The sequence below is a fragment of the Entelurus aequoreus genome, linkage group LG03, assembly GCF_033978785.1.
Source record: "Entelurus aequoreus isolate RoL-2023_Sb linkage group LG03, RoL_Eaeq_v1.1, whole genome shotgun sequence".
Lineage (NCBI taxonomy): Eukaryota > Metazoa > Chordata > Actinopteri > Syngnathiformes > Syngnathidae > Entelurus > Entelurus aequoreus.
The window spans coordinates 58,456,593-58,476,286 of record NC_084733.1 but is presented as its reverse complement, the minus strand read 5'-3'; the positions used below and the strand labels follow the sequence as shown (position 1 = coordinate 58,476,286).

The following is a 19,694-nucleotide window of genomic DNA, read 5'->3' as shown; positions in this document are numbered from 1 at the left end:
CATATATATGAATACATTTGCATAATATATGTATATATTGACTGTATTGTTTGTCTTTTTAGTTCCACCCTTTTGAATGTCAATAAACCTGCTGACAACGCTCATCGGTCTCCAGAGTCGTGACGTAAGAAAGGTGTTAAACAGCCCTTGCATCAGACATGCACCCCTAACGGCGCAGTTAAGTTTAAATAACTGTCATATTGAGTGTGACAGTTATATCGTCATATTGAGTAGAACCTAATTTTTGTGTTTGCAAACCTTACAAAAACACCTGACTCTAGTAATAAAACTCACATATTACAGACATTTTTTGACACACTGCATGTTTGGTTTGGTTTTAGAGTTATGTTTATATAACTTTCATATTTAGTATGACAGTTATACTGTCATATAGAGTAAAAAAAAAAAAAGTGTGTCCTTGCAAACCTTACAGCAGATAATTTTTCTAGTAAAACTCACAAAGACACATTATTTCAGGCATTATTAGCTATTTTTTATGTTTTGTTTTAATAATTATATCACTGTCATATTGAGTGTGACAGTTATACTATATATATATATATATATGTGTATATATATATATATATATATATATATATATATATATATATATATATATATATATATATATATATATATATATACATATATATATATATATATAAGAAATACTTGAATTTCAGTTAATTCTAGCTATAAATATACTGCTCCCCCCTTAACTGGGGATGGCATGGCGCGGTTGGGAGAGTGGCCGTGCCAGCAACCTGGGAGTTCCTGGTTCGATCCCCACCTTCTACCAACCTCGTCATGTCCATTGTGTCCTTGAGCAAGACACTTCACCCTTGCTCCCGATGGGTCGTGGTTAGTGCCTTGCATGGCAGCTCCCGCCATCAGTGTGTGAATGTGTGTGTGAATGGGTGAATGTGGAAATAGTGTCAAAGCGCTTTGAGTACCTTGAAGGTAGATAAGCGCTATACAAGTATAACCCATTTACCATTTAATCCCGCCCTGCCCCCCGGCTCACCCCGCCCACCTCAAACCCCCCCAATCTCCCGAATTTGGAGGTCTCAAGGTTGTCAAGTATGGTCTTTGCAAACCTTACAAAAACTGTTCCCCTAGCATAAAAAAAAAGCGATTATTCATCCTGTGCTCAAAAGACCTAACCTCGATCCTGACCTCATGGTAAACTACCGGCCAGTGTCCCACCTTCCGTTTAGTTAGAAATTACTCGAAAAAATTGTTGCACAGCAGCTAAATGAACACTTAGTCTCTAACAATCTCTGTGAACCCTTTCAATCCGGTTTCAGGGCAAATCACTCTACGGAGACAGCCCTCGCAAAAATTACTAATGATCTATTGCTAACGATGGATTCTGATGCATCATCTATGTTGCTGCTTTTGATCTCAGTGCTGCTTTCGATACCGTCGATCATAATATTTTATCAGAGCGTATCAAAACACGTATTGGTATGTCAGACTTAGCCTTGTTTTGGTTTAACTCTTATCTTACTGACAGGACGCAGTGCGTCTCCCATAACAATGTTACATAGGACTATGTTAAGGTAACGTGTGGAGTTCCCCAGGGTTCGGTTCTTGGCCCTGCACTCTTTAGCATCTACATGCTCCCGTTAGGTGACATCATACGCAAATACGGTGTTAGCTTTCACTGTTATGCTGATGACACCCAACTCTACACATCCCTAAAGCTGACCAACATGCCGGATTGTAGTCAGCTGGAGGCGTGTCTTAATGAAATTAAACAATGGATATCCGCTAACTTTTTGCAACTCAACGCCAAGAAAACGAAAATGCTGATTATCGGTCCTGCTAGACACCATACTTGCCAACCTTGAGACCTCCAAATTCGGGAGATTTGGGGGAGGGGGTTGAGGTGGGCGGGGTTAAAGGGGGAGGAGTATATTTATAGCTAGTATTCACTGAAATGTAAGTATTTCTTATATATAAATATATAAATAAAATATATACTTGACTTTCAATGAATTCTAGCTATATATATACAGTATATATATATATATGTATATATATATATATGTATATATATATATATATATATATATATATATATATATATATATATATATATATATATATATATATATATATATATATATATATGTATGTATTTTATTATATATATATAATATAATATATTTATATATACATATAAATAAAATAAATAGTTGAATTTCAGTGTTCATTTATTTACACATATACACACATAACACTCCTCTCTACTCATTGTTGTATTTGAAAGTGCAATGCTTTGCAGCCAGTAGCACAGCCTTTGAAAGAGCGTAGGTATGGGCAGTGTTATATTCTGGGTTGGAGTCAATAACCAGGTGAGGTGACGAAGTTACGTCTCTTTACTTCATACTTCAGAACTGTCTCCCACACTGTAAAAAAAAAAATCGGTCATCTACGGCTGCCAAACGAAAACCATAAAATTAAAGTAAAACATTGTAAACCAAATAATGATCAAAAACATTATATTTACAGAAATAGAATGCAACGCATACTTCATCAACAGCGATACAGGTTACACTGAGGGTAGCCGAATAAAAAACTTTAACACTGTTAGAAATATACGCCACACTGTGAATCCACACCAAACAAGAATGACAAACACATTTCGGGAGAACATCCGCACCGTAACACAACATAAACACAACAGAACAAATACCCAGAACCCTTTGCAGCACTAACTCTTCCGGGACGCTACAAGGTGTGTGTGTGGGGGGGGAGAGGTTTGGTGGTAGCGGGGGTGTATTTTGTAGCATCCCGAAAGAGTTAATGCTACAAAGGATTCTGGGTATTTGTTCTGTTGTGTTTATGTTGTGTTACGGTGCGGATGTTCTCCCGAAATGTGTTTGTCATTCTTGTTTGGTGTGGATTCACAGTGTGGCGTATATTTCTAACAGTGTTAAAGTTGTTTATACGGTCACCCTCAGTGTGACCGTATGGCTGTTGATGAAGTATGCGTTGCATTCACTTGTGTGTGCGTACATAAGCCGCACATATCTTGTGACTGTGCCGGCACGTTGTTAGAATGGATGAAAAGTGGACGTGATGACAGCTCGTAGAGTACTGCTCCAAAAGGCAGTGCATTTAAGGCACGCCCCCAAGGCTGTGGTCCAGGTGGACGAGATATAATGACTGATGAACACCTTCGTTCGATAATGAAGGTTGCCTCAACTCAAAGCCTGAGCCCCGACATTAATGAACTAGCATCCAAGAAAAGATGGCAGGTATCTGGCTTGGGCACATAAGATTTGATCAGTGTGTTGCAAACTGAGCAGTTTAAAGTCCTGAATGGTTGTTTCCCACACAGCAAAAAGACTCCGCGAAGGATCCCCCGCGGAGGTACTGCGCATTCCGGAACGGACCCACGAAACGGACCCGTATCGGCGTCCACTTGCTCTCAGGAACGGATCCGCCACGGAGGCGGGTCGCGGACCTGCCGTGTCTCCGAGCTGGATCCATGATCAAAACCTTACCTGACCAGCAATGGACTCATAAAAACCCTGGCTCATCTGGCCCAGGTCCGTTTTGGACCCGTTTATCTTATTTTCAAAATCCCATCTGTTCTTGCTGTAGGATAAAATAGGAAACTAACACTATCACTGGCCCTACTACAGCAATATAGGCTTAAATATGCATTGCCTTGTATTTTTAAACTAACAATATTGTCCGCCCTGAGATCGGTAGGTTGTGAGTTCAAACCCCGGCCAAATCATACCAAAGACTATAAAAATGGGACCCATTACCTCCCTGCTTGGCACTCAGCATCAAGGGTTGGAATTGGGGTTTAAATCACCAAAAATGATTCCCGGGCGCGGCACCGCTGCTGCCCACTGCTCCCCTCACCTCCCAGGGGGTGAACAAGGTGATGGGTCAAATGCAGGGGACAAATTTCACCACACCTAGTGTGTGTGACAATCATTGGTACTTTAACTTTAACTTATTAGGCAGAAACAGAAAATGGTCAATTCACTCTATAAAGTAAATATATATATAAATAGTAAATATAGTAAATATACATATTTAATCTATTAGGCTACAACTTCAATAAAATGCTGCTCCATGCACAGCTGACATATCAGAAAATGAATAACTGGTGAATGACAAGAAGTTCAATAAAAGGTTGTTTATTGATACATTTCTATTCCTCCTGATCTGTCTGTGGAGGTGGAGGCGGGACTCGTCTCCTCGCTGCCCGATCCGCCGCCAGGTTGAACCACCTGATAGCGTGTTTGGTGACCTCAGCGTCCGTGGCTGACCTTGTCACCACATTTTTTCTCACAGCACCTGTAATCAAACAAGATTACAAGACAGATACGTTTATGTTTATGGTATGTAGCATCCAAAGCCAAGTATGCTTACACAATACAAAATATGAGATAGGTATTAAGGAGATTACATTTGAAAAAGAAACATGACTTAAAGTTACAGGAGGTGGTTAAAATAAGAGGTGCGTAAACTATGAATTTGTGATCAGGGTATAGGTGTGCAAGACATCCAAAATGTTCAAACAATATCTTTATTTGGTTCCTTGATCAGAGTACTGTATGTGGATAAATCTGTGTGGTTTTGTCATGTTTGTTTGGCTCTGTTGGATGACGGCGGCGGGGGGGGGCATAAATAAATATCCATAACCCAACTCTGGGAAGTTGACATTGCTTTCTTATTATATTTGTACTATCATTCTATGTTTGTATTCGTGTAGGCCTATCAACAAGACCTCACATCATATAAATAGCCGAGTGCGGACCTGAACACACGTCACTGAACTTATAACCAATAGGAACCATTCCGCTGTGAAGGGGCGTTGGCGAGCCGGTTGCAGTCGCAGACCGCGCTGTCTCGCACTACAAAGGAACCATAGACATGGAACGCCTCCTGAAAACTTGCTCACGCGATGTTATGGGTCACGTGATATGGTCGCGACACTGTGACGTCGGCTTAGAAGTCGGACACGATTTTTCAACTCCGAACGTATCACGTTAGGTAGCCAGCTGCAGCGCACGAGGCATCGTGAACAAGTCCAATTAACTACTCAATTAGAGGCGGAGAGAATCGCAGCCATTGTCAACGCCGTTTACAGTGCCAGCGACAAAAGGAATCAAAAGGAGGGAGTCTCACAGCAAAGTGCATGTTGTCAGAAAGGTAGGATTTTTGTTATTATCATTATTCAGATAGTTAACAGGAATGTTTTCACTAGCTCATGTGATTTTGTATTACTTTATTTCAGTTTTTTTACGGTGTTTGACAGTGTTTGATGGTGTTGAACATGCGAAGAAACGCAATAAAGGAAGTCGACAAACATCAGTTGAAGCGTTACGTTAATCTGACCAAGAGAATAAGTTTGAGAGCAGTTACAGGTATGATGGTTGCTACTATTTTTAAGGCTGCCCCCTATTGACTTTGAACGTATGTACTATTACTTTAAATTATATACTTACTGAAAAGCAAGGTCTTTGTTGCCATCCTGCTAAAGGCCTGTTTGTTGTTGACACCCTTCCAATTGATCTGATGTGAAACGTCATCTGTGAAGATCCTGCCCAGGATGTTCCAGGTCACCCGCTTCACATCCTGGCCTCCAATGGTGGCCAAAGAAGAAATCTAAAAGGCAAAGACATCTCTTTAAACAAACAGGTAAACATTTTTAAGCTTAAATTGCATTTAAAATGTTTTTGTTCCTGTTGAAAGCGTCCAGAAATGTAAAAAAACAGAACCTTTTCTCTTGGCTCATGGACCTATGCTACCTTCACACACGATGTCAAACCAGGCAGATTGTGGCTCACTGACATAATCTTACCACTGGGAAAAGGCGGTTCAGGACAGGCCTGGTTGTCAGGGCTGATTCAATAGAATATTTGCATAATCATGGACAATCAATAAACCTAATGGCACCATTCATATTAAGTAAGAAACCTCACCACTCTTTGTCGAGCTGGGCCATTTGATGGTTCATTCAAAAATGCCTCAAATGCCTCCAACTGTTCCAGTGGAAACTGGATATTGGCCGGCATTTCAACTTCTGGCCCCGGGGTAATGGTCAACCTGCTGGTTAAGAAGTTGACCTTCGCCATCAGCTGGTCTTGGGTGTGTTTAATAGTTTCCAGCAAGCTAAGGATCTGGACCTCAGCCGCTGTTGACAAACAGCAGTATAAAATATATAATGTTTCAGTGTTTATCCTCATTAATCATAATCCTGACATTACATATTGACCTTAGTTAATGACAAAAGTTATTGACAAAATTTGAAGAAAATATGTGATTGGTTGTGAATTTGAATTTTTTTCCAAAATCTGTGGCACAGAATGACCATTCGGTATTTGTCAGTTATTGCTCACCAGAGCAGGAAATGTTGTCGGCCATTCTTCCCCCTCGCCATGTTGGCCTGTAGGCCAGGCTGGATCCAGGCTCCTCTGTCTGCCACATGTTGAGGGCTGGTGCGGGGGGTGGAGGGAGTCGAGGAGGGACTGCCGTTCCTAGTGAAGTGGGCATTGTGAGAGAGTCATCAGTTAACCATGACTGATAATACCCAAGGGGCCTATCTATTCACTAATATTTCAGAGATCAGTCCCTACCTTGTGTAACTCTCTGCATGTTTAATGCAGGTGCTGGTGAAGGCATATGAACGTTTTTTCGATGTTAAGAGATTATTCCTTACTCTGCCTGATGTATGTGGTCATGAAGTCCATTGAGCGCTTGGTCCTGCCCCACCTCAAGGACATCACCGCCCCCCTCCTGGACCCACTGCAGTTCGCCTACAGAGCCAACAGGTCTGTGGATGATGCAGTGAACCTGGCCCTCCACTTCATCCTGGAGCATCTGGACTCCCCAGGAACCTACGCTAGGATCCTGTTTGTGGACTTCAGCTCTGCCTTCAACACCATCCTCCCTGGACTGCTACGAGACAAGCTCTACCAGCTCAGCGAGCCTGACTCCCTCTGCAGTTGGATTAATGACTTCCTGACAGACCGAAGACAGCACGTACGGCTGGGGAAGATTGTCTCGGACAGTCGAACCACAAACACTGGTACTCCTCAGGGCTGTGTACTCTCCCCCTGGCTCTTCTCCCTGTATACAAACTGCTGCACCTCCAGTCACCAATCCGTAAAACTGCTCAAGTTTGCGAATGACACCACCCTCATCGGGCTCATCTCGAATGGCGATGAGTCCGCCTACAGGAGAGAGGTGGACCGGCTGACGTCCTGGTGCAGCCTCAACAACCTGGAGCTGAACGCCCAGAAAACAGTGGAGATGACCATGGACTTCAGGAAAGTCACATTCCCACCATCCCCCCCTCACCCTGATTGACTCTCCCACCCCCGTCCCCATTGTGGACTCCTTCCGTTTCTTGGGCACCACCATCACCCAGGACCTCAAGTGGGAGATGACCATCAGCTCCCTCATCAAGAAGGCCCAGCAGAGGATGTACTTCCTGCGGCAGCTGAGGAAACTTAAGGTGCCGACCGAGATGCTGGTGCAGTTTTACTCAGCCATCATAGAGTCCATCCTGACCTCCTCCATCACAGTGTGGTTCCCCGGCGCCACAGTCCAGGATAAGAATAGACTGCAGCGCATCGTACGTGCTGCTGAGAAGGTGATTGGCTGCAAGCTCCCATCCCTCCAGGACTTGTTCTCCTCCAGGACCAGGAGGCGTGTGGGTCGGATCACAGCTGACTCTTCTCACCCTGGACACACGCTATTCTCCCCTCTCCCCTCAGGCAGGAGACTACGCTCCATCCAGACCCACACCTCTCGCCACCTGAACAGTTTTTTCCCCTCGGCCATCAGGCAAATGAACAATAACTCCTAACAGCAGCTCCTTGAATTCCTTGAATTCCTTCTAAGTCTATCTGATAGCTCAGTTACAGCTCTTTTTATTACCAAATATGTGGTATGTGTTTTTATGTCGCACGTTTGCACCAAGAAAAAATCCTAGTTTGTGAACCCGTTCTCAAATAATGGCAATACAACTATTCTGATTCTGATTCTGATTCTGATTCTGATTCTGATTCTGATTCTGATTCAATTGGCTTGCCAACCCCAGAGATGCGAGGTCACCATTTCCCGGGTCTTCTTCGCTATCATCGAGACGATGGCTGTTGGGTAACCATATCATTAGGATCATTGCAATACCAAAATTGCCAAATATACATATAGTACAAGCATCTCTGGCCTGTTTTTGAATGCTACCGGAAATAACCTTCCTATTACTGTAGAAACATGACCAAAACAAGACAGAACACACTTACACTGGCTTCCTGTTCCTTTTTTTGGCAGCTCCTCATTCTCTGCCTCAGATTGCAGGTCTGAGGTGTTGCAGCCCTTTCCATATTGTTGCATTATTTTTAATGCGTCTTTGTAGTTGTCTAAAATTGAATATGTTAAAATGAACACGAGTTTCAAATTAGCTGTAGAGCTGACCAGAATATTATTATTATTGATGATGACATCATCATCAATAATAATAACATGTTCCAATAATAACAACCTGTTCTGACCAGGTCTCTTACAAGAGACCTGGTCAGAACATAGACAGAATGGGTTATTCCAAGCAGAAAGAGAAGTAACTATGACGTTATTTTTAAACAAGAATTTCATGAATTTGCATACCACAAGTTCGGACAACAGACACGTCAAATCTTGGCCAGTTTGGCTCATGCTGCTCCTCATTTAAAGCGGCCCTTTTCATTCTGTCTGTGTTTTTATAGCTGGGCCAGAAAACCATCCCATCATCATACCATCCACTTGGGAAAACTGCAATGTCCCCGTTCATTAGAAATGTTATCAGATGAAAAGGCATCCTTAATGTAGAAAGAAAGAAAAGGGGTATTTATTCATCGTCAAAGGAACAACGTGGACAAAAGCATGCACAGGTGTTAGTGTATACAAATAAGCAAGTAAGATGAGCTGAGATTTTACCTGAATGGTGCCCCAAGGTGGGAAGAAGTATAAGAAAGGTAAAAGTACAGGTCATAATAGTCAGAACTTTAGCTCAATCGTAAAGTAGGGTTTGAAATTATGGGTGTAGTGTATACAAGGAATAATACCAACTTTTGTATAATACTTGCAGCTATTTTTCATCCAGAGTAATGGAAGTCATAGTCAGAAGTCGGTAGTCAACTATTAGTATTAGAGTTTGTAACTTGAACTGATTGTTTAAACTGATTAATTGAACCGATTTGAACTCCTAACTGATTGTTTTAACTGATTTGAACTTGAACTTTTTTTTTTTTTTTTTTGTTTCATTTAGTGGAGGAGGGGTATGGTCATGAAACCATCCCTGTACGGCAAGGCTACACATTTTTGTCGCAGCGCTGACACCTCAACCAACTTCAGCTCATCAGATGGATCATTTACAGAAAATATGTTCATTCTGTCAGAGTTGAAGGGGTAGGTATAGAATGGAGACTGCTGGAAAAATTCTGTGTAAATAGCGTACACACCATTATCATTTTTGATAATGTTTTTGATAAGGCAGACTTTATCGGCCACCAGAAACATGTTGTCCCCTGTTGATAATTTGACGGTCCACCTTTCACATTGCATTTCCCCATATTGTGCATGAACTTCCATGCCAACAACAATTGGGCCCACAAAATGCTCCCTTTTCAGTGACATGTCTGCATCAGCATCTGATTTGGTAGCTGTAACCTCCGAAAGGCGCCGAATGAGCTGAGGTAGAGGGAACTCAGGTTTTCTAATTAGTTTTTTTATTTTCCCAAGGTGATTCTCATATGGGAACGCTGAAAAGGAGTCCAGACAGCCATGCCTCTTCACCTCGTCTGCCAGGTGGACCAGACAGTGGACTTTGTACACAATCTGGTCTGTCCCATAAAGCTCACCAAAATGGTTGACAAAAGATTTTAGCATTTGTCCAGCATAATCAGCAAGGTTGAGATGTTCAGGGCTTACCAACATGAATATAGCAGTTGACAGGAGCATGAAATTACAGTACATGTTCCGGTCCAAGAATCCTGCCAGCACCACAGGGCCAGTGTACAGTAAGAACTGTCGGAATTCAGTTGCCTTCCAACGGTCCAACTCCCTAAGCGACCGTGGTCTCCTGACAAACTCAATGGCACGTAGGGCCTCATGGACTGGAGTTTGCCTGACATCCTGTCTGCTATTAATGCCGGCAGTCTTACGGTTAACGGACCTCGCAGCCAAGTTAGGAGCAGTTTCCTTACAATGCCCAAACACACTAGATGCATATAATCTAAGGGAAACTGCGTTACCATGCCAACCTTGACGTGTTGAAATGGATGTGGCCCTTCATGGTGATGTAATTCATCTACCTTCAGGTTAAATGAGATGTCAGTTCTAGGGGGTGCTCTGGTCCAGGGAACAACATACGCCAGGTTGTGGTATTGCCCTGGGTGTAGGCACTTATCGCACCCATGGTAAGCATTGTGGGCTTTAGTATTTTTCACAAAGGCCCGTGCAGGGGTATCACAGATTACTGTGTGAAGCTCAATTTTAAGATTCTTATCTTCAAAGCAAAACCCAGCCTCTAGCTCATGTAGTTCTCTGACAAAATCAGATAGGAACTCTGTGGCCAAACTAGGTTTTTTTGGTCCACAGTACGCCACAATGACAACGGGTTCCTTCATGGGGACGGTAACCAGTAGGCCAAGGATGGGCCACAGCTGTACAGTGGAACTTTTAAATAAAGGAAGTCCATCTATATTAATCTGCAGCCCCAATGTCATGCCCTCTGCCAATGTTTTGGCATATTTACTTAGAGTGGCCTTCAAGGAGGAAAGGATGCCAAAGTGATGGTAGTTCCCCCCAGCCTTCTCTTGAATAGAATATTGGACTTTCGTTTTGAGAAGGGTCCTTCCATCCTTTGGCAGATTGGGATGGGTTAGATGGAGTATACTCAACAGTGCAGTTAGGGCAACTATGGAAATGCCAAAACTCACTGCCCAGTTGGCAATGTTATCGGAAAGTGATGTTGGGTCATCATCATTTTCAGAATCCGAACCTGATGTCCCATCCCCATCACACCCATCCCAATACACGTTATCAAAATTTGCCTCCAATTCCATGGCCTCCTCTGTAAAAACGTGCACCTCTGGCATTGCATGTGCAGCTGAAGAGGATTGGGCAGTGTTCTCAGAAAGAACTCTTGTCATCTGCCCCTATTCCTGTCATGTCTGTCATGTCTGTCATGTCTCTCTGAATCTGATGAAGCCTTTTTTGCACGTCTACACGTGTCCTTCGTCTTAAGGTTGATAAAGAGACAGGCACAGTCTTTCTATTCATGTTTGCGCTAAAAGACAAGAAAATACAGTTAAGTTTATCATTGATTTTTGTTTCTAATGTGATATTTAAATAAATACATTGTTAAATTGTGGTGTTGTCTGTTTCATTGCTACAAACTAGACAAGATATAGAGCAACGTTAAATTGATTCGGCCCCATGAATATGCCAAGAGCTGCTAGAAAAATGTGTAAGCAACATTAAATTTTAACAAACCAGAAAGTATCTTACTTGATTAAGCGAACGCAGCAGGAGCAATTGTAGGCAAAAATCCAGGCAATCCAGGCAATAGATGATGCTGCAAAACACACAAAATAGAAGATGGGACCAAGTTCCATACAGTAGCATAAGAAATTATGAACAGGCGCAAAATACATTAGTTGTCTGAACCGACGTAAACAGTGATTAAAATAATTAATTTCTAATTCATTCATTTTAATTATAAAGATTGCAGATAGACACTTTACATTATACATTATATATGTAACAGTCACTGTTCTGCGTTGTGTCTTTTATAGTGATGCACATGTGACACCCACAAAAAGTTGTTATTGTGTATTTTTATAATTTGTTTTGATAATATTCAGGTGAATAATATTTAATGGTGACACTAGGATACCCACAGATTGTTAAACAACAGCTAACTACTGACAGCAGGGGGCAGTGTAGGTCTGTTTCACCGTGGGAGTCTCCTGTACACTGACGTACTTCCGCCCAAACTTCACAATCCAGTGGAATTTGGGAGAGCGACAACACATTTCAATTTGTGATCCTTGTGTCCATACTGCAGGTTAGCAATGACCTTAAAGCAGCTATATTTGAAACACAAATAATTGTGTGATAAAGTGCAGTCACTGAGCTTTAGTTTGATGTGAGGATGATGACGTTTGGTGTTCGTTTTGGGACATTGTAATGTAATGCAAAGTGGGCTGCTGCAGTTTATTTTTCTATTAATATTTTTCTAATCACTTCTGTAAAAGTGACAAGTGCAATGAGCCTAAATGTGTACAATATGAGTTCGTTTTTGTATTATAACTTTATATATTGTTTATTGGTCCAGTTCTGCTAATGTTGTTAGCATTAGCCACTGTCTGCTTTCTGTGTGCACTGTAGTGGTGCAGCTACTCACACGTGGGCTTTGCCAAAGCTATGTAGTGATACTACAATGATGCGGACACTGTAGTAACAGTATTATGCCGGAAATGAAAATGAGAGATATTGATGAGGAGAACAAATGATGTAAAATGAGAATGGTGTTATGTGTTATGTAGTGTGAATTTGAATAATGACAGAATGATTGTTATATTGATTGTTATTGTGATAATACAAAAAATATGAATGTTGAAAAGACAATGGAAAAAAACAAAAGAAAGAGACAGAATATATTTTGTGTGGTTCAATAAAAAGACAATCCAGTGGAATTTGGGAGAGCGACAACACATTTCAATTTGTGATCCTTGTGTCCATACTGCAGGATAATTATAAGCTGTAACCAGGTACCCAAGCCGGGACCTGTAACACACACACAGGAGTTGAGTCGTGGAGGATTTATTAACCTTTTCTTTTTTTTGAATGGAAACAAAAACAGGGCGTCACACACAGTCCACAGTAAACAAGATCTCTCTCCACAGCTCCGCGTCATCAGTGCTCACTCAACTCAATTATTTATGCTTACATGTGGAAATAATAATAATAATTATTATACATAAAATAATAATAATAAAAAAGGTAAATAAAGCATAAAATAGTCTCTGATAAATTAATTAAATAAAATACAGTATATAAAATATATACATCAGCAAATAACAAAAATATATATCAAGAAAAAGGATCCTTAATATGTGCAGCAATTTTTCCCACTCGCATCAACTCATTTTATATTTTTTTCTACAATTAACTCTGCCAAAAAACTCATAACAGACATAGCTTTTTTTTTTAATGGAAACAAAAACAACAGGGCATCACACACAGTCCACAGTAAACAGGATCTCGATCTCCACTAAAGAATAAAGAAATAAATAATACACACTCATATTAATACCACATGCAGCGGCACACAAGATGTCCACACAGACACTGAGTTTTTGGCCCGTGCGCAAACTCACGAGACCAGGAAACACCGTAATAACTGCCGCTAGCATTAAGCTAATCCACATGGATTAGTTTAATGCTATGCGGCAGCATTTAGCATATAAAAGTCCGGTTTTTACAACAATTTAACAACCATAATCCGGGAATTTAACCTGCATGCTTATCAACAAGTCACAGACAGTGTGCATTCTTATAGAATACTTTAAGAGCGACAACCCAAAAGTTTATAAAAAAATAAAAGGATCGAGAGACAACGTGACTTGCAGCTCAGCGTCGCATCAAGAAAAATACACAGCAAAGAAACTTTACTTAACTTATCTTTACTTAACTACCATAGCAATTTCGGCAGAATATGTTATATCCATTTTAAATAAAATAGCCTTTCTTTTACAGAATATAAAGTTTTACTTAGTCCTAATATCAAACAACGTCATTACAATCATACATAAATGATGGAAACACAAAAGCGCCGATCTTTACTGTGAATGTAGCAATAAATCAATAAATCTATACTTACGTTTGTGTTCCAGCAAAGAAAGTCAAGAAATGATCGATCTTGGCTCATGCGCGTCCGCGGATCAGACATTGGTCCGCTCAGTATCCGCGTAGGCGGAGCCTATACTCTAGGCGGCGCATACCGGTTTAGTTTGCCGCGTCCGCGTACGCGAATCAGACAAGGGTCCGCTCAGACTCCAAGTGCCCCTGGCACTTGATCTCGAAGAGGGGCTTATTTTCCCTAAATGTGGGCTGGTCTAACCGACGTTTAGACCAGCCCACATTTAGGGAAAATTTAAGCCCCTCCTCGATCTGCAGGCTGCAGTCAGGGGTTACTCTCAGGATCCGCTGTCTGACCGTACAATTTTCAGAGGCGGAGCGGATCCTCTAGGCGGAGCCAAAACAAATGTGACAGTAACGCGGGTTGGGCGACTTGAAGGCGGATCCGTATAGGAGTCTCCTGCTGTGTGGGTTTATTCATTGTTATTTTATTTTCAAATTTATTAGCCTGTGGAAAAAGTTAATGTTGATATTTACCTCAGAAGGCTGCAAATAGAAAAGAGGCATTACATTTTTATTTAAATTGTATTTGATATGCCATTGATATTTTTTAATTATTATTATTATTATTTGAATCTCGATTTTGCATGTCACAAAATTATCCTGCCTTCCTTAAGCACACTTGTACACGAAGGCAGTAAGTTCAACACCTTCCGCTCATCAAAACTCTGAACACCAGGTTGACTGATGGATTTATAGGTTTATTGATAATTAAAAGGGTGAAACTGTAAGACACATACATTGTAAATGTAAATGCATGAATTAAATGGACTTAATAATGTCATATCACAGACCACAGATTATCAAGTATTCTATTTGAATTAAATCTAAGTTCAACTTTGTCACACACCACTGTATGTGTTGTTATGATTAATAATACCAGTGACAATTGAGCTTTCTACAGTTTAAATTGACTTAAGTAACAGTACAACAAAACGTCCACTGGCGGCAGATGACAACAAATGAAAGTTAGCCGACCTGAACAGGTAATGCAATCAGAGATCGTATAACATCATAAAACACACACATTTCACAGCTAAGTATGACTCATTGTGTACTATAAACATTAAATATGGGTACATACCAACGATGCCACGAACAGCATAAGATGTGATAGTTTGCTGAGAAACACGAGGAGTGAAGCGAGTTGTGCGCACCAGTCTGAAATTTTTCCGGAGTCTAAACACGTGACCTATCTGCGCGTTTCTTAAAGGTACAGCTCACTTAACAGAACCAACTGAAATGACTCGGAAATAAACACACACTAAATAAAGTAATCTTAATGACTTAAGGTTAATTTGTTCAACCTTGGCCCGCGGCTTTGTTCAGTTTTAAATGTTGGCCCACTCTGTATTTGAGTTTGACACCCTCGTGTTAGATTGTTAGTATGGACAGAAAATGCTATGTATAATTAATTTGGTATTTTTCTGTAAAAAAAAATTGAAATATACATAGTTTGTCATTACTGGCATATTATGTAAAATAACAGCCGGATTGTTTATTTACAGATAATGTCTTCAATTCTACAGTTTTATAAACTATTTAAAAAAATAGAAAAATTACAGTAGAATTTTAGAGTAAATTAACCATAAAAATAGGATTTTTTTTTTACAGTGCACACTTGCCGTCAGGGTGCGCAATACAACGTAAACCGTTGGCCAACCAAAAAGTAACCACAGAACAATTGTGTTCTGTGGTTACTTTTTGGTTGGCCAAGCCGACGTGATGACAGGCTGTCCTCACTCAGGTCCGCATGGACCTGGAGGGGCATGCCTTAAGTCCGGCTGGAAATAGGGAGGAATTCGGGAGAATGGTTGTCCCGGGAGATTTTCGTGAGAGGCACTGAAATTCGGGAGTCTCCCGGAAAATTCGGGAGGGTTGGCAAGTATGCTACACACCGACATCTATTTAGTAATACCACCTTAACATTTGACAACCAAACAATTACACAAGGCGACCCGGTAAAGAATCTCAGGATTCAAAGAATATTACTGTCAAATTGAGTAAAAAACAATTTTTTGTGTTTGCAAACCTTACAAAAGCATATGGTTCTAGTAAAACTCACAAGAATGCATTATTAGCCATTTTTCATGTGTGGTTTAGGAGTTATGTTTAAATAACTGTCAGATTGAGTGTGACAGGAAACTGTCAAAGTGAGTAAAACCCAATAGTTTGTATTTGCAAACCTTACAAAAACAACTGATTCTAGTAATACTCACAAGGATACAATATTATTATTATTATTATTAGACATATTGCATGTTTGGTTCAGGAGTTATGTTTAAATAATTTTCATATTTAGTATAAATGATATACTTGTATAGCGCTTTTCTACCTTCAAAATGTCTTGCCCAAGGACACAACGGATGTGACTAGGATGGTAGAAGGTGGGGATTGAACCCCAGTAACCAGCAACCCTCCGATTGCTCTACCAACTCTACTCTACCAACTTCGCCACGCCGTACTGTCATATTGAGTAAAAAAAACAATTTGTGTCTTTGCAAACCTTACAAAATATAATTTTTGTAATAAAACTCACAAAAATACAATTTTACAGGAATTATTAGAGATTTTGCATGGTTTTTTTTAAGAGTTATGTTTGAATAAATTGTTATTGTTTTTTTCGCATTATCTCTGACATTTTGTATTTGCAAACCTTACAAAAGCTCATATTTGTATTAAAACTCACAAAGATACATTATTTCAGGCATTATTAGCTATTTTGCATGTTTGTTGTAATAGTTATGTTTAAATAACTGTCATACTGAGTGTGACAGTTATACTGTCATATTGAGTAAAACCAAATTTTTGTATTTGCAAACCTTTCAAAAACACCTGATTCAAGTAAAACTCACATAGCTATATTATTACAGGCATTTTAAGAGATATTATATGTTTTGTTTTGGAGTTATGTTTTTATAACTTTCATATTTAGTATGACAGTTATACTGTCATATTGAATAGAACTAACTAATTTGTGTCTTTTCAAACCTTACAAAATATATTTTTTCTAGTTAAACTCACAAAGATACATTATTCCAGGCATTATGAGACATTTTGCATGTGTGGTTTAGGAGTTATGTTTGAATACATTTTTATTGTTTTTTTCGCATTATCTCAGAGGATTCTAAGAACATTACTGTCATATTGAGTAAAAAACAACATTTTGTATTTGCAAACCTTACAAAAACTCATGTTTATATTAAAACTGACAAATATACAATATTTCATGCATTATTAGCCATTTTGCATGTTTAATTTAGGAGTTGTTTTTAAATTACTGTCATATTGAGTGTGAGTTATACTGTCATATTGAATAAAAACTATCTTTTGTATTTGCAAACCTTACAAAAACACCGGATTATAGTAAAATTCACATCGATACATTATTGCAGGCATTTTTAGACATATCGCATGTTTGGTTTTGGAGTTATGTTCATATAACTTTCATATTGGGGCGGTATGGCGTAGTGGGTAGAGCAACCGTGCCAGAAACCTGAGGGTTGCAGGTTCGCTCCCCGCCTCTTACCATCCAAAATCGCTGCCGTTGTGTCCTTGGGCAGGACACTTCACCCTTGCCCCCGGTGCCGCTCACACCGGAGAATGAATGATGAATGAATGAGTTGTAAATATGAATGATGGGTTCTCACTTCTCTGTGAAGCGCTTTGAGTGTCTAGAAAAGCGCTATATAAATCTAATCCATTATTATTATTATTATTATATTTAATATGGCAGTTATACTGTCATATTGAGTAAAAACACCACTTACAAAAACACCTGATTCTAGTAAAACTCACAACGATACATTATTCCAGGCATTATTAGACATTTCACTTTTTTGGTTTAGGAGTTATGTTTGAATACATTTTTATTTCTTTTTTTTGCATTATCTCAGGATTCTAAGAACATTACTGTCATATTGAGTAAACAACTATTTTTGTGTTTGCCAGCCTTAAAAAAAGTTTCGAGTAAAACTCACAAAGATACATTATTTCAGGCATTATTAGACATGTTGCATGTTTGGATTAGGAGTTATGTTTTGAATAAATTTGTATTGCTTTTTTCGCATTATCTCATGGTTAAGAACATTACTGTCATATTAAGTAAAAAACAAATTTTTGTATTTGCAAACCTTACAAAAGCTCATGTTTCTAGTAAAACTCACAAAGATACATTATACTAGGCATTTTTAGATATTTTGTTTGGATTTATGTTTGAATAAATTGTTATTGTCAGGCTTGTCACTGACAGTTTGGTTATGTTTTAGTTTTTCCTCTGTGTTTGTTTTATTTCCTGTCAGCGCTATTATTTTTGTTCAGTTTTCTGCTCGTCTCCCTGAGCGCTGTTTCCCCTCAGCTGCGGCTGATTGGCACCTGGCCACACCTGGTGTCAATCAGCCGGCTGCTATTTAAACCTGCCTTGCCCTCCAGTCAGTGCTAGAGTATTGTCGCTGTATGCTGTATACTGTGTACTACTAGCTGTATGCTACTAGCTGTAAACTGTAAGCTGTGGACTGCCTGCTGTCTCCAGTTCTCCCTGGTTTCTCGTCTCTTGTGAGCTGTTCCCTGGTTTCTGATTCTTGTTTCTGTTTGCTGTCTCCTGTTTTCCTGGTTCCTGGTTTTACCTGCATTTTTGGACATTAAATCATGGTTTCCTGCACCAAGCCTGCAATCTCTGCATCTTGGGGTTCGTCACCACCAATACTTGACAGAATACTCCAGCCAAATACGAACCCCGCGGAGATTTCGACGGCGGAGAGGCTTGACAGGATTCTGGCGCTGATGGCTAAATTGAGGAAAAGTTCGGCCTCATTTCAAGCCCTCTCCCACCCATCCCTGTCGTCTGTGGGCCTATCTGGGGACGTCTTGGATCTGTCCCCTGAGGGGGCGGGGCTATGAGTAGCTGTGCAGCTGGGGAGGCACAGCTACTTCTCACCCCAGTAGATCTGCAACAGACGGCGCCATCCTCTTCGGTGGGCCAGCAGACGGCGCCATCCTCTTCGGTGGGTCAGCAGATGGCGCCATCAACTCCGGTGGGCCAGCAGACGGCGCCTTCAACTCCGGTGGGCCTGCAGACGGCGCCATCAACTCCAGTGGGCCTGCAGACGGCGCCATCAACTCCGGTGGGCCTTCAGACGGCGCCATCAACTCCGGTGGGCCTGCAGACGCCACCATCAACTTTGGTGGGCCTGCAGACGCCACCATCAACCTGGCCACACCTGGTGTCAATCAGCTGGCTGCTATTTAGACCTGCATTGCCCTCCAGTCAGTGCTGGAGTATTGTTGCTGTATGCTGTGGACTACTAGCTGTATGCTACTAGCTGTAAGCTGTGGACTGCTTGCTGTCTCCAGTTCTCCCTGGTTCCTCGTCTCTTGTGAGCTGTTCCCTGGTTCCTGATTCTTGTTCCTGTTTGCTGTCTCCTGTTTGCCTGGTTTCTGGTTTGTGTTTTACCTGCATTTTTAGACATTAAATCAGGTTTTCCTGCACCAAGCCTGCCATCTCTGCATCTTGGGGTTCGTCACCACCAATACTTGACAGTTATTGCTTTTTTCGCATTATTTTCGGATCATAAGAACATTACTGTCATATTGAGTAAAAAAACTCATTTCTTTTCGTTTGCAAGCCCTAAAAAAGCATATGTTTCGAGTAAAAATCACATCGATACATTATTTCAGGCTTTATTAGCCATTTTTCATGTTTGGTTTTGGAGTTATGTTCAAATAACTGTCATATTGAGTGTGACAGTTAT

The 19,694-nt window shown here is 40.5% G+C and overlaps 2 protein-coding genes across 2 annotated transcripts; one reads left to right on the top strand and one right to left on the bottom strand.

Moving 5' to 3' along the window:
- Positions 1-4,180: 4,180 nt before the first annotated feature.
- On the bottom strand, positions 4,181-7,134 carry LOC133645929 (uncharacterized). Its single transcript, XM_062040858.1, has 5 exons — positions 6,612-7,134; positions 6,375-6,512; positions 5,958-6,169; positions 5,481-5,640; positions 4,181-4,326 (listed from the first exon to the last, which is right to left on the bottom strand). The coding sequence occupies exons 1-5, from the start codon at positions 6,655-6,657 to the stop codon at positions 4,181-4,183; spliced, it is 702 nt and encodes a 233-aa protein (XP_061896842.1). The 5' UTR covers positions 6,658-7,134.
- Positions 7,135-11,881: 4,747 nt separating this feature from the next.
- LOC133645728 (merozoite surface protein CMZ-8-like) lies at positions 11,882-19,368 on the top strand. The gene is made up of 2 exons (XM_062040586.1): positions 11,882-12,088; positions 18,610-19,368. Exon 2 carries the CDS (start codon positions 18,840-18,842, stop codon positions 19,263-19,265), a length of 426 nt encoding a protein of 141 aa, XP_061896570.1. The 5' UTR covers positions 11,882-12,088; positions 18,610-18,839; the 3' UTR covers positions 19,266-19,368.
- The last annotated feature ends 326 nt before the right edge of the window (positions 19,369-19,694 follow it).

Coding starts and splice junctions, on each gene's coding strand:
- LOC133645728 (XM_062040586.1), top strand. CDS start 18,840: ATGAGTAGCTGTGCAGCTGGGGAGGCACAGCTACTTCTCACCCCAGTA.
- LOC133645929 (XM_062040858.1), bottom strand. CDS start 6,657: ATGCCTTCACCAGCACCTGCATTAAACATGCAGAGAGTTACACAAG. Junction 6,513..6,611: donor CATGCAGAGAGTTACACAAG/GTAGGGACTGAT, acceptor CCACTTCACTAG/GAACGGCAGTCCCTCCTCGA. Junction 5,641..5,957: donor GCCCAGCTCGACAAAGAGTG/GTGAGGTTTCTT, acceptor TTTGCCTTTTAG/ATTTCTTCTTTGGCCACCAT.